The following is a 15140-nucleotide window of genomic DNA, read 5'->3' on the forward strand; positions in this document are numbered from 1 at the left end:
CCGCAGTTCTTCAGGTTTTTATTACAAATCTATTTTGCACCGTCTCATTACCTACATTTCTGGAACTGACCCTTGATGTTTGAACAAAAAATGTAAATTCCTTGCGGTGCCTAATGTTACTTCAAGGCTGAAGGTTTTTTTTGTTGGAGTGGCAGGGCTATTGGAAGACGTTCCCTTAGCTCTTTGTTTACATAGCTGCTCACACAGAAAGCTCACATGATCATTGGAGCTGAGCAGAGCAGGCACTGACGTGCATATTTGCACGTTCTTTTTTTTGAGTAAATGCTTCGGCAGATCGCGGGCAGAAGGACAGAAAAGCAGAGAAACACAGAGAGAAGGAAAGAGCTGAACCGACTGGGTTGGGGAGAGAAACAGAAGGGTAAAGCAGAGTGGGAAAAAGGCACATTATTAGAGAACACCACCAGCTTTCTGGTCCCTACTTGATTGACCGACTATAAAGAGAAAACATTTTAGAAGATAGGAGCAAAAAAAAAATTGTGTTTGTGGGAGAGAGACAGGAAAAAAAAGACTTAAAATGTCAGTTTCCATTGTAGAAGACGAGAGCTTACATGGTGAGTATTGCAAACTACTCCAGAGGAGCTCGTTGTTAGACCTAATGGTGCGGTTTTGTACTTAATATTGTTCAGTGTTGTTGCTGCTTTCAGTTACGAGCATCCTTGTGAGGACAGACAATTGATATCTTTGTTGCCGCGGTGACAAGACGCTTATTTGAGCATTTTTGTGCCTCATTTAAAAAAACCGTCTTTTTGATTTGCAGTTAATATTTCGATTCGGGGTGTTCAAATGTTATGGAGATTTAAATTACCAAATACATTTTCCTTCCAGTCTATCTTGCTGGTTATTTTGCATTCACGCACTTTTTCATGTGAATTGACTGGTGCGTTTTCTGAATTGTGCATGTGTTTTCCTGTGGTGAATTGAATCTGACAGGGGTGAAATGACTGGGTCGTTGTTCGGCTGTGCTACCGTTGCTTTCCGGCTGCTGGCATCTTTATGAATGGGCGAGAGGCTGACAGCAGAGCTGAAGGGGCTGGGCACTGGATAATTTAAAGCGACAGTGTTCCTTCAGGGAAAGAGCTGATACTTCTTTCCATATAGACACCACCCCTCCAATGACCTCCTGACATCCCAAAACACTCTACTTTTGAAGTTGGGGGTCGGCGAGCTCAGTTTGCAACACAGAGTGCTACCAACAGTATGGGTTCAATTATGCCATTGGCTGAGTTTACCATAAAGGACACTCCTTCCTTAACCTCTCCCCTCACCTATGGCATGGTGACCCTCTGGATAAACCACCAACAGTCGTTTCTCTGTCATGAGAGAGCAGCCCTACAGTCTAGTATGACTATGGTGACTTTACCTTTTCTTACTTCTGAAGTGCAGCAATAGAATCAGAGAATCCCTACAGTGTGGAAGCAGGCTATTTGGCCCATTGAGACAACACCAACCCTCAGAAGAGCGTCTCTCGCAGACCTACACCACCCACCCTCCCCTGTCTTTGTAGCCCTGTATTTCCCATGGCTGATCCACCTAGCCTGCACATCTTTGAATACCACAGTGCAATTTAGCATAGCCAATCCAGTTGTAATGTAGGAAATAGGTTACATTTTAGCACATATGTTAGGTCCAACAAATGAGCTGGTGGAATGACAAACAGTTTGCCTTGTAATATGTTGATCAAGGAGTAAACAATAGCCAAGTCTCGATGAGGTTCCTTTAAAGACGTCGTGCTCAGGTCTGATGGGTAGGACTTAGTGACTCAGAGGTACATGCTACTCAATTGATGCTTGGATGGGAAAGCTCGATCCAGGTTTTCTGAAATAAAGTGGTACTGCTCTGTATATACACAAGGATACAAGAGGGAGCATATGCTTCTTCCCAGAGTAGCATTTTTTTATTATTCGTTCACAGGACATGAGATTGAGAGGCAAAGTGATAGAGGTTTACAAAATAAAGAAGGATATAGACAAAGGGAATGGTAGGTGGCTTTTCAAGGTTTCAAGACTAGGGAGCATACTTTTAAGGTGAGAGGAGAAAAATTTAAAAAAGACATGAGAGGCAATTTTTTTTACGCAAAGAGTCGTTGGTGTATGGAATGAACTTCCAGAGGAAGTGGTGGACGCGGGTACAGTTACAATGTTTAAAAGCCATTTGGGTAAGTACACGAATAAGAAATGTTTGGAGGCCAAGCGCAGGCAGGTGTGACTAGTTTAGTTTGGGAACATGGTTGGGATGAGCTGGTTGGACCAAAGTGACTGTTTCCATGCTGTATGACTCTATGACATGGGTTTCGCTGGCTAATGGTCCATCCTGTATGGTCCGATATGGCTGTCCAATGAAAGGCTGAGCCTTTGCCCGTTGGTGTTTGGTAGAATGCAAGGTGATTGTGTTGAAATATATAAGATTATGTCAGTTTATTTCATGGGTGCTGAATTTTCCCCCTCCAAAAGAGAATCTAGAACAAAGGGGCATGATTTAAGAGTAAGGTATTTCCCATTTCCAATGGGGATAAGGAGGAATGTCTTCAATCAGAGAGTTGATAGTCTCTTCCCCAGTGAGCAGTCATTAAATGTATTCAAGACTGCGCTAAAAAGAGTTTTCGTCTTAAACAGAGTCAAGGGTTATGGGAGCAAGGAGGTAAGAAACTGGTATCAGGGCTACGTTTAGATCAGCCATAATCATATTAAATAGCAGAGCAGGTTTGATGGGCTGAATGTCCTTGTCCTGCTCCTGTTTCTTCTGATCCTGTTTGTGATGTGGTGATATCAGGTTTACATTGGAGAGAAAATCTTGACAGCTGCAGTGCTGTGTATGTAGAGTGTTGCACGATATTCTGTACTGATAGCAGATATTCTGTGCAACTGCTTGCAGCAGATCAGAAAACCTGTTAATCTGTCGAATGGTATGAAGTTGTATCTCTCTGAGATAACACAGTCTAATAGCTGTTAAGCAAACAGTGCGTGAGATCAGAGTTTACTGCTTCTTTAGGTTATAGGTCAGAAAGGGGGGTGTTTCGAGTTATTTTTCAAGTCTGACTGATGAACCCAGTCTTTAGTTATATATATTTTGTCTCCCGTGCCAATCCATTGCTGAGGAACCCTTCTCTGTAAAATATAATTGCTCGTTTGAAAAATTTGGGGAAATATGACAGGGAATGCATGTTGATATGCCCTGTTAATATTTATGAATATCTTAAGTGACAACTTGATGCATATACATGTGAAAAAAAACTTTGCAGGGGTTTGGAGAGAGGGGGTGGAGTGGGATTAATTGACTTGCTGTTTAACAAAGAGCTGGCATAGGCATGATGGGCTGAATAGTCAGCCTCTGTGCTATCTGTTGCCATGGTGGTTTCTACGGAGTTCTCCCTGTCAACATCATCTGAAAATACTCTTGTACTAATTTGCCTTGTCCCTATTGGTTTCTGTTTGGAGTAATAACATGAGATTGCCTTGTCGGGGCCATGTAACTTTATTTACTTCTGTGAGATCTCCTTTAACCATCTTATCTGGAGACTGTAAAGTTGCACTAATGTTTTTACTCAGTGATTTCTCTTACTCATGATTTATGATCTCTGAACTCTCCAATGCTATAGCCTTTTACAACCCTTTGCATAACTAACTCATCATTTACTGTCTGTTGTTTGCAGTTGACCTGTTCTTCAAGGTTCATCAAGCAAATATCTGAAATGAACAACAGTTTTATTGTTCAGGAACAGCGTGCAGTGGGGTATTTGTCTATCTGTTGCTCTGAATATTCTACCTGAACGGAGACATTTTATACCTGTCAGCAATAAAGTGAACAGGCTCGGGCTGTTTGCTGTAGAAAAGGGTGGGTGGGGGTGCTGTGCATGTCCCGATTTATCAGATCATGCAAGTGTTTGGTAAGATTAACGTAGAGAATATGCTCTTACTTATGGGGATACTGAAACAACCAGTCATAAATATAAGAGAGGTGCCAGTAAATCAAATAGGGAATTCAAGAGGCAACACATTGTGGAGCTGGAGGAACACAGCAGGCCAGGCAGCATCAGAGGTGCAGGAAAGGTGATGTTTCGGGTTGGGACCTTCTTCAGAAAGGGAGTAGTAAGAATGCGTACTCCATTGACATAAATACATTTAGTTGCAGTAAATAAGACGGTTGCATTTTAAAGGGGAACCTGGTGTAATGGAGCCTCCAGTGTCACGTGTCAACAGCGTGGGAAGGTGCCGAGCAGGGGAGCTCGAGCAGTTGTGGCAGAACCTCCACCAGCAGGCGGCGACAGTGAGGGAGGGCAGCTGACGATTTGAATGAAGTCTGTTTGGAAAATACACTGTCTTTGTGGGGAGCAGGGCAAATGGGAAGAAAGAGCTGAGACAAGGGATTTCTCAACCCCATGTCAACCACAGGTTTTATTCCATGTATACACTGGAAATACTTATATTTTTTCACCTTAAATTCTCTTCATTGTAATGCTAGTGCAAAACAAATCACTATTCCATGCTTTTTGGGTCTTCCGTGTGTTTGTAGTTCTAGTTAAATTTCTGGCATAGATAGCAGGATTCTGCAGCATCGAGTCATGGTGGAAGAGTTTGAAAGTTGCTTGGCCAAGATGGCAGAGGAGCTGAAACTCTCAAGGTAACTTAACTGAGGGAGGCTGAAGTGGGTTTGTTAGAGAGAGAAAAAAAACAAAGAACTGCAGATATTGGGAATCAGAAAAAAAATGGAAATAGTAGGAGAAACTCAGCAGAACTTACCAAATTTCAGCAGAGGGAGGGTGGCTCAGTGGTTCAGTGGTTAGCACTGTTGCCTCACAGTGCCAGGTCCGCTACGTTTTCCCAGCAATTTCAGTTTTTGTTTGGAATCATTAGGAGCTTAGGTAATTGTCCAACATAGACAGGAATTCTCCATGTGCTTTCCCTTGATGCTACAGAACGATAAAGCATCATTCCTGATCGGATATTCTATTTGTCAGGACTACGAGACGAGCAAGATTCAGGGGCAGACCAGAAACACCCAATAATCCAGCGATGGAAGATTGGATTGAGGATATGCAGCGGGGACCTCAGTGTGAGTGATGGAACATCTGTACAGCAAAGCCCTTGATGAAGTATGGGGAAGAGGTTAGGGATGTTCAAAGAAGTTCTCAGCAGATCTTTGATGTACCTATAAGGGGCAGGAGGAGCCTGATACAACTATGGCCAAGGTTTTATGAATGCAAGCAAGCTGACTGGGAGGAGCTTGTCTCCGTGTTCCTATAGGTGTCAAAGTTGTTCAGTCGCATCATCCTCCTGTATCCCTCTTTACGAATCAGCAGAGACAGATACTGAAGACCTGCCATGTGGAAGCAGTGAGAGGAGACTTAATAGTGACAAACCTCAATTATCTTTATTTCAAGCACAGGATCGCATCATCCCCAGATCTTGGGGAAAGAATGGACTCCTAAGATGAGGGAAGAGGGTTCTGTCAGGATGGTAATTATCAGTGTAAACCTCAGAATGAAGAGACAGGTTGAACAGATCTCTGCACAGCGAGTACAGATCCAGGAGCGAATCATGGCGGATGCTGGAATCTGCACTGGAAACAAAAGATGTTGAAGATCACAGCACAGAGCTCTGATGAAGAGTCATCTAGACTCGAAACATTAGCTTGCTTTCTCTCCGTAGCTGCTGTCTGACCCACTGTGATCTCCAGCATTTGTTGTTTCGGGTACAGATCCAGGCCTTGCTGTCCCAGCTTCACGGTAAGCCTCATGCCTAATTCCATCCAAGGGTTGCTCCAAAGAGGTGTTGGAATTGTTATAGGCAGGGCATTCCAAAGAGACTGTCCTCAAAAACCATGGCTGCTACTTTCATCATTATTCGAAGACAGACCTTCCAATGCAATGGTCTTCCTTCCTCACCAGATGCTAAACCAGTTGGGCCTCCCACAGAGAGGAACAAACTTTCTTCAGGAAGTCTAGGATAGATAAAGATAAAATATTTCCACTGGTTGGGAATTCTAAAACTAGGGTTATAGTCTGAGAATTAGGGCCAGGTCAGGAGAGTTAATAGGAAGCACTTCTACATACAAATGTCACTCAAGGTTTGGAACCCTCTTCCACAAATGACAGTAGATGCTGGATCAGTTGTTAATTTTAGAACTAGATATATTCATAGTCTTTTTTATTCATAGAATCCCTCCAGTGTGGAAACAGGCCCTTCGGCCCAACAAGACCACACCTACCCTCAGAGAGTCCTACCCAAACCCATTCCCCAAACCTACCTAATCTACACATCCCTGAACACTATGGGCAATTTAGCATGGTCAATCCACCAAACCTGCACATCTTTGGACTGTGGGAGGAAACTGGAGTACCTTGAGGAAACACATGCAGACATGGGGAGAACATGCAAACTCCACACAGACAGTTGCCCGATGGGGAATCGAACCCCCAGGTCCCTGGCATTGTGAGGCAGCAGTGCTAACCACTGAGCCACCGTGCTGCCCCTATATACTTTTGTTAAGCAAAAGCATGAAAGTATGAGCCAAAGGCAAGTATTTAGAGTTAGGCCACGGATTAACCATGATCTACTTGAATGGTGGAACAGGTTTGAGCGGTTGAATGGCCTACTCCTGTTCCTATGTGTCTAAGAAGCTCAGAGCCATAGTGACCTGCCCCACAGTGAGCATTAAGTTTGATCTTTTTTACGCTGGTTAAACCGTGAAGATGGTGACTATTTTTGTGTTTTAAAATTGTGAACTGAAATGAGAAATAACTTCTAAAAGGAACCAAGTTATGGTTTGAAAGCAACTAATTTGGTGCTTATTGGGAACGTGTTTTGTATCGCTGTGGGTTACAATAGTGTCTGCAGATGTATTGGAATTGACAGTTGGTGTACAGATGGAGTGATGGTTGGCAACAAAGAAGTTAATCGGTCTATGGACTAGTGACCAGTCAGTGACGACAAAGACCATTTACCTGCCAACACTACGTGATCAGTTCTCAGGCAACTGAACAGCTTGGGACTGGGAAGAAGATATGGAGAGAAGCTATCGGGTCTCCACCAGCCAGGAACTCTCTGCTCTCTGGAGCAAACAACTTTAAACCTGAAAAAAAAACACTTGACCTTTCCTTCAGCCGTTGCTGCAAGCTGTGACTTTCACTTAATAAGTCAGAGACCTATAAAAGAGAACCAGCCACCCTGCGCCTCTTGCAAACCAGTGTAGGCATTTGTAAAAGCAAGGCTCAGAAGGAACCTTCTGATCAGCAAGAACAAGCTCAACAGATCTTGTGAACTGCTTTCTCAGTTTTCCCTCTGTTTTGTGTTTTTCCCTTTCTCTGTTTGTATGTGTAAAGGGGATTTTCGAAGAAGATTATTAGTAGCATTGTATGCTGATGTTTATACTTGTTGATCTGCAGCTACAGTGTAATTATTTGTAATAAACAATCTTTCTTGTTCAGTGTAGAATAGTGGTCCATGCTTTCTATCAACCTATACCTAGGAGATGGGCAACTTGGGGAACTTTGCACACTTTTCAAGTGATTTAACTTCTGTGCGGGCTCCGAGAATATACTACAGGCAAGCCAGCTGTGATAGGGAAAAGGCCAAAAGCTATTATGAAATTAGTTATAACAGCACATTTGGTTTATCTGCAGAGTCATTGTGGCTCTGTGAAAGAGAAATCGTGTTTAACCAATCATTTGAAGCTCTTTGAGGAGGTAACACATTAAAGACGAAATGGTGGATGTTCTTTACTCATGGTGTTGGGTGGGGATGGTGAGTGGAAAGCTGGTAGATTGTTATCATTTATCGCAAGGAGAATTGAATACAAACTAACCTGCGAAAGGACAACAAACTTGCCATTGTTGGCAGTCTGACCTGCTTGACTCCAAACTCAAGACGTCTTTGACTCTGAGATAGTCTCGCGAGCTTGTAGCTCCAAAGCAATTAGCGTTAGACAACAAACTCTGATCTAGCCATTGATGCATGAAGGAATTAAGAAACAACAATTTCATCCAAACTTCCAGTCAGTGGAGGGTTTTGGGGCCTGGCTGATGTGGGAAAGCACATTCGCCGTGATTGCCTGCCGACCCCTCCTCCCCTGTGCAGGGCTTGAAGACGGTTATAAGGGAGAAGAAAGCTGCAGAGGCTTAAGGAGGGAGGGGGGCTGTAGGATAGGTCTGGTAGTAGGGGGACTTGCAGGGATAGAATGTACACTGTCTCTTTCCCCCTCTCTCTCCCCTTTCTCTGTCTCTCTCACTCCCTCCGCCCACTCCTCCCAACTCTGTCTGTCTCCCCTACCTCTCTCCTTTTCTCTTATTCCGTCTTCTGTCCCTTTCCACCCTCTCTCCCAGTTCTGTAGCACCTCAATCCCTCCACACTTCTCCTCCAAGCTCTCAAATTCTCTTCCAAACCTTCTGCCTCTCTATCCCCCTTTTTCTTTTATGACATTCCTTAAACCTTTACTTTTAGAAACAGTCCAGAATTTGTTTCACTCATAGGGTGGCTGGGATCTGGAACTTGCTGTTAGAAAGAAGCAGAAACCCTCAATGCATCTTTCAAGACCTGCATGTCAGTTTTCATAACCTACAGGACATAGAAAGTGTCTGTGACTCTTCCTCATATTGCCTATTGGGCCATGACCCTACCACTGAACATCTGCTATTGTTCCCTAGATTGGCACTGTCCTCATCTCCTCAGTCCTTCCACAACTTCCCATATCATAGTCCCCCAAACCTGCTTCTATCATCTTCCCATAACCTATAAACAATACTGCCATCGTTTTAGCCTGTTTCTGCCCTGTTGAGCTTATTTCTTCTGATCTTTACTCTCTATTGTTCCCCCCACCTTATCCAGTCTTTTCCCAACTCAATTTGTGGGTCTTCTGTTGCCCTACAGTATTGCAGCTATGTCTTGTTTCCTGGCCCTAGCTGCCTCCTCTGCAGTATGAGTGCCCAGTTCCTCTACACCTTCATCTCCTGCCGCTATAGTTTGAAGGCTGTGCACTTTTTCTTTTAGAACAGAGGACAAAGCATCTGCCATCCATTACCACCATCCCTGTCCTCTTCCTGGCTCAGCTCAATTTCTCAATGAACACTTTCACCATTAAGTTGTCACACTTTCTCCAAGTCCAGTGTGTGGCTGTGCTTGTAGTTATGCCTGTCTCTTTTGAGGGGTGCGCAGAACACTCCTTGTTCTGGTCCTACACAAACTCTTTCTTCAGCATGTCAATGATATTGCCAGTGCTGTGTCCAGTTTCTCTCACCTTCACCCGGTCCATCTCTGATTCTTCCCTTCCATTTTGAGGATAGGCTGTCCACCAGCATCCATTAAATACCCACTTACTCCCACAAGTACCTCTATCTCACACCCTGCTTCCTATAAGGACTTCATTCTATTCTCCCAGTTTCTCCGTGCCAACTGCCTCTGTTGCGCCGAGGCTATATTTCACAACAGTGCTTCTGACTTGACATCCTTTTTCCACAACTGCTGATTTCCCCATCCCCACCACTTCCTCACATCCACTCTGTTGAGCAAGGCCCTTAACTATGTCTGGCCCATTCCCCATACTTCTGCCCTTACCCTTTCCCCTCCCTCCCTTTGTCAATAAGGCTCCCTTTGTCCTCACTCACCATCCCACTCGACTCTACAATCAAAGGAGCATCCTCCACCATTTCCGCTACCTCCAGTAAGATGCCACCAATGGCCACACCTTCCTGACCCCTGCACTGTCAGCATTCTGCAGGGACCACTCCCTCTGGGAAACCCTGGTCCATTCCTCCATCACTCTTAACACTTTCTCAGACCACCCCCATTCCCTCCCACTGCACCTTGCCCTGCAAGGTGTAATGCTTGCTTATTCACCTTTCGCCCCTTCACTATGCAAGTCCCCAACTGCACCTTATAGTTGAAGCACTTGTGCTTCTTTCAATCTAGTCTCCTGCATTTGTTGCCCACAATGTGGCCTCCTTTATATCGATGAGACCAAACGCAAACTGGGTGATTGTTTTGTGGAATGCCATCGCTCTGTCTGCAAGCATAGCCATTTCAATTCCCCATTAGGTGGATTGGCTGTGCTAAATTGCCCATACTGTCCAGGGATGTGCAGGCTAGGTGGGGGTAGCCATGGGAAATGCAGGGTTTCAGGGATAGGGTGAGGGTTTGGGTCCGGGCGAGATGCTTTTCAGGAGGGTCATTGTGGACTTGATGGGCTGAATGGCCTGCTTCCACCCTGTAGAGATTCTATACATCTTGTTCTCATGTTAACATTTCTGTCCTTGCCTGCTTTCGTGAAGCCCAATGCCAGCCAGAGAAATAGCTCCACACCTTCCGGTTAAGCACCTTTTACAGACTTTAGGATTCGACATTAAGCTCAACAAACTTGGACCATGAATTTGGTCCTTTCCACAGCTTTCAGTGAAGCTGCCATTAACATCTCTCACCAGGACCTACTCTGGATTATAAAAGGGTCACATCCAACTTCAAACCTTAACTCTGTTGCTGTCTGCACAGGTGCTGCCAGATCTGCTGAGTTTCTCCAGCGCTTTCTGTTCCTGTGTCATTGCTGTCTTTTCAGCTGGCAACAAGACGATGGGCCAAATGGCCTGTTTCTGTGCGGTGAATATTCTGCCTCTTGTGTGTGAAGCACCTTCACAACATCAAAGGCGTGATGTTAGTGCGATGTGGTGTGAATTTTGTCCTTTTCGAAAAGAAAGATTCACCAACAGTTTCAACATCACTACCTCTCTCTTTGGCTATTTTTAAAATGTATTTATTGAAATGTTGTGTGTGTGTGTGTGAATTACATCATTGATGCAGTTGGCTATCTGCCGAGCAGTATAAATAAATTTAACAACAAGGGTGTGAGAATATTGGCTTATTCCCAATTTGAACCATTTCACTAAAGCCTGTTGATTTATCTCAGACTCATTACACACCATTGCCACTTTGGCAGTGACTGAAAAGAAATAAAACAAATCAACTTCTATCGGATCAAATTGTGTCTCGTAGAAAGATCTCAAGTGGCTTTATGCACAGCGGCAGTGGTTTTGGGGACAGTGCCTATTATTGTGTAAGCTAATGCATTTAGGCATGGCAAGGTTCCAGCAACAGTAGCTCTTCTGCACTGTAGCAGTTTATTTGAAAGAACTGCAGATTTAATGTCTTCTTTTTGCCATAACCTTGTCATTCTCTCTTTCGTGTATCCATCTGTTTCCCTTTCCAAAGCGGCTACCAGATCATCAGCTCTGACAGACATCCCCTCCCAGATCATAACAAGACACTTTGTCAATACCTGTTGTCAAGGTATGTTGGCAAGAATGCCAGCTTTGCTAGAACTGAAAGAAAGGTGATATCGAAAGGGCGGGGGCATGAGCAGGATGGTGGCGTGAGACCTGATACTTTCTCCTCATTGCCCGGTGGCTTAGTGGTTAGCACTACTGCTCCACAGCTCCAGGGACAGGTTCAATTCCAGCCTCAGGCGACCGTGCAGAGTTTTCATATTCTCCCCGTGTCTGCGTGTTTCGTTCAGGTGCTCCAGTTTTCTCCCACAGTCCATAGATGTGCAGGTCAGGAGGATTGGCCATGCTAAATTACCCATAGTGTCCAAGGATGCTAGGTGGATTCGCCATGCAGGGTTGTAGGTCTGAGTAGGTTGCTGTTCGGAGGGTCAGTGCAGACTCAATGGGCCAAATGGAGTCTATCTGCACTGTAGGGATTCTGTGATTTTATTTCATGTTCAGACCTGACTATTCCAACACTGCTCTAACCATAAGGCCATTTGGGCAAATGTTTGAGATCCTGCAATACTCCTCCATATCATTGAGGAGGTGGTTAAAGCAGTAGACAGAAAAATGTCTGTGAGTGACTTTGGGTAAGTTTCTTTCATTCATTCTGGGGATGTGGCATTGCTGGCTGGGCCCACCATTTATTATTGTTCCCTAATTGCCCTTGATGAGCTGCCTTCTCCTGGTTATGCAGGATCAGGGAACAGAGCCAGATACTTCAGGAGTGAAGTTAGGTAGCCAGAGAGTGCTAGAAGTTTGTAATTTCTTTTCGAAAAGCACAGTTGTTCATGACTAATATGACATTGAGGCGTGTTGTTTGTTAACCAAATCTGAACCAAACTTGTTCTGCATTGTTCACCTCAACAAGACACTGGCAAAGAGGTCAGATGGTACCTGTTGACCTGAAATCCTTCCCCCGCCTTCAGTCAGTGATATTTAGGGAGAAGGGCTAAACTTTGAGAACCAGAAGAATAGGCCTTCTCCAAAAAAACTTGCTTTATTGCTTTGGGGGGCAATTAGAACACGGCAAACGAAATGCTTCTACAATGGTAAATGAAAGGAGTAAATTTATTCACGGCCTGTGGGTTTGAGTGAAAATTCATGAACTGTTTGTTTCTCCTTGGAAATATCAGCTGTTTACTGACTTTTGTGGTGTGTTGTCATGTGTATTTATTCGATCAGGTGAGGTATCACATCCCTTTTGAAAGTCTTTAAAAGAAGGACTTGTATTTATTCAGTGTTCTTTTCTGTCCACAGGATGTCCCAAAGTGATTCACAGCCAATGAAGTACTGTTTAGAATACAATTGCTTATTAATGTATGAAGTGCAACAGTCAATGTGAAAACAGCAATGTGAATATGACCACATCACCTATTTTAGTGATCTAGCATGAGGGGATAAATATTGACCAAGACACAGGAGAACTCCACTGCTCTTCAAAATATTGCTGTGGGATATTTATATCCTCCCAAGAGAACATAGAGGGCGATTATTTTGTGTCTCCTCTAAGAAGCACTACCCCTGGCAGTGCAGCACTCCCTGAGTACTGCACCGAGCTCAACACCCTTCACTTTCTGCTTAAATCTCTGGGTTGGGATTAACCTGTAGCTTTCTTGAGAAAGGCTTTTGATTAAGATATGGCTGACAGTCTTGGGTAGCGAGGGGAATGAGGGGAATTCAGAGGACATGGTGAGTGGAGGGATGTGGGAGGCTTCAAGTGAAATAGGAGAAAGGGAACATAAATGATGGGAGAGCTTTACGTGGGATGAGAAGATAGTGTGGTGTCGAGACGTGTGCGAAATGTGAAGAACATTTACCATTGTGAATTGCTTTGTTAACACGTCTAAGCTTTCTAATCCTGAACTGGTGATCCAGAGGGCAAAATACTTCAAAGAACTGAATTTGAATACAGTTTAAAAGCAACGCTGGAAAGAATTGCTCTTGAGAAGGTGGTGGTGAATTGTCTTCTCTTGGTTATGGAGTTTAGGTTCAGGGAACAGACACAAAATTAAGCAAGGATACTTCGGGAGTGAAGTTAGGTAGCATAAAGTGAAGTTTTGGAGGGGTGACCTTATTGAGGTTTATAAAATCATGAGGGGTATAGATAAGTTGAATGGCAGGTGTCTTTTACCTCGGGTGGGGGCATTGAAGATTAGGGGGCATATTTTTAAGGTGAGAGGAGAAAGATACAAAAAGGACATGAGGGGCATTTTTTTAAACAGAGAATGGTTTGTGTGTGGAATGAACTTTCAGAGGAAGTGGTGGATGCGGGTGCAGTTACATTTGATTGGCACAGTGGAAACGCAGAGGATGATCGACCAGTTGTTCATGATTAATGTGACATTGATTTTTTTTTTTGTTTAACTGAATTTGCTCTGCATTGCTGATCTCAATCAGAGGCTGGGAAGCTTATTCTCCAGAGGTCAGTTGGTACCTGTTGACTTGAAACCCTTCCCATGCCATAAATCAATGATGTTAAGGGAGGAGAAGGGCTAAACATTGAGAGCCAGAAAAGCAGGTATTGAACAGGGACTCCAGAAACTACTGGATTGTTGTAAAAACTCAATAGGTTCACAATTGTCCTTCTGCTTACCCACCCTCTTCAAGGGTGCCAACCCCAACAGTGTCACCCATATCTCACTGAGCAGAATGCACTCTTGCTTATTACAGGAGTTATAGAGTCATTGAATCTTGCAGCATGGAAACAAACCCCTTAGGAAATGCAAATCACCAGATTACTAATCCATTAACATAACCAGCAGACTGTGGGGAAAGTGGCCGTAGAGTCATACAGCGCGGAAACGGACCTTTCGGTCCAACCCGTCCATGCTGACCATGTTACCAAACTAAACTAGCCCCATCTGCCTGCGCTTGGCCCGTATCCCTCCACATATTTCTTATTCATGTACTTACCTCAATGTCTTTTAAACATTGTAACGACCTGCATCCACAACTTCCTCTGGAAGTTCATTACACACACAAACTATTCTCCGTGTTAAAAAAAGTTGCCCTTCATGTCAAGGACAGTCGTGGGAAGTTGTGCGTGGAGTCTGAAGAGATAGGAGAGGTGCTAAATGAATATTTTTCGTCAGTATTCACGCAGGAAAAAGACAATGTAGTTGAGGAGAATACTGAGAATACAGGCTATTAGACTGGACGGGATTAAGGTTCATAAGGAGGAGGTGTTAGCAATTCTGGAAGGTGTGAAAATAGATAAGTCCCCTGGGCCGGATGGGATTTATCCTAGGATTCTCTGGGAAGCTAGAGAGGAGATTGCAGAGCCTTTGGCTTTGATCTTTATGTCATCATTGTCTTCAGGAATAGTGCCAGAAGACTGGAAACTAGCAAATGTTGTCCCCTTGTTCAAGAAGGGGAGTAGAGACAACCCTGGTAATTATAGACCAGTGAGCCTTACTTCGGTTGTGGGTAAAGTGTTGGAAAGGATTATAAGAGATAGGATTTATAATCATCCAGAAAGGAATAATTTGATTAGGGATAGTCAACACGGTTTTGTGAAGGGTAGGTCGTGCCTCACAAACCTTATTGAGTTCTTCGAGAAGGTGACCAAACAGGTGGATGAGGGTAAAGCGGTTGATGTGGTGTATTTGGATTTCAGTAAAGCGTTTGATAAGGTTCCCCATGGTAGGCTATTGCAGAAAATACGGAGGCATGGGATTGAGGGTGATTTAGCAGTTTGGATCAGAAATTGGCTAGCTGTAAGAAGACAGAGGGTGGTGGTTGATGGGAAATGTTCATCCTGGAGTTCAGTTACTAGTGGTGTACCTCAAGGATCTGTTTTGGGGCCACTGCTGTTTGTCATTTTTATAAATGACCTGGATGAGGGCGTAGAAGGATGGGTTAGTAAATTTGC

At 44.0% G+C, this 15140-nt stretch overlaps 1 protein-coding gene across 2 annotated transcripts in view; it reads left to right on the forward strand.

Moving 5' to 3' along the window:
- Positions 1 to 234: 234 nt before the first annotated feature.
- The window catches only part of LOC109924930 (BCL2/adenovirus E1B 19 kDa protein-interacting protein 3-like), a 37776-nt gene continuing 22870 nt past the window's right edge, over positions 235 to 15140 (forward strand). For both annotated transcript variants that reach the window (XM_048603764.1, XM_048603755.1), the window contains exon 1: positions 235 to 572. In XM_048603764.1, the coding sequence (XP_048459721.1) occupies positions 536 to 572 (37 nt within the window). In that variant the 5' untranslated portion in view covers positions 235 to 535. The remainder of the gene's footprint in view (positions 573 to 15140) is intronic.

The sequence above is a fragment of the Rhincodon typus genome, chromosome 1 (assembly GCF_021869965.1).
Source record: "Rhincodon typus isolate 14 chromosome 1, sRhiTyp1.1, whole genome shotgun sequence".
Lineage (NCBI taxonomy): Eukaryota > Metazoa > Chordata > Chondrichthyes > Orectolobiformes > Rhincodontidae > Rhincodon > Rhincodon typus.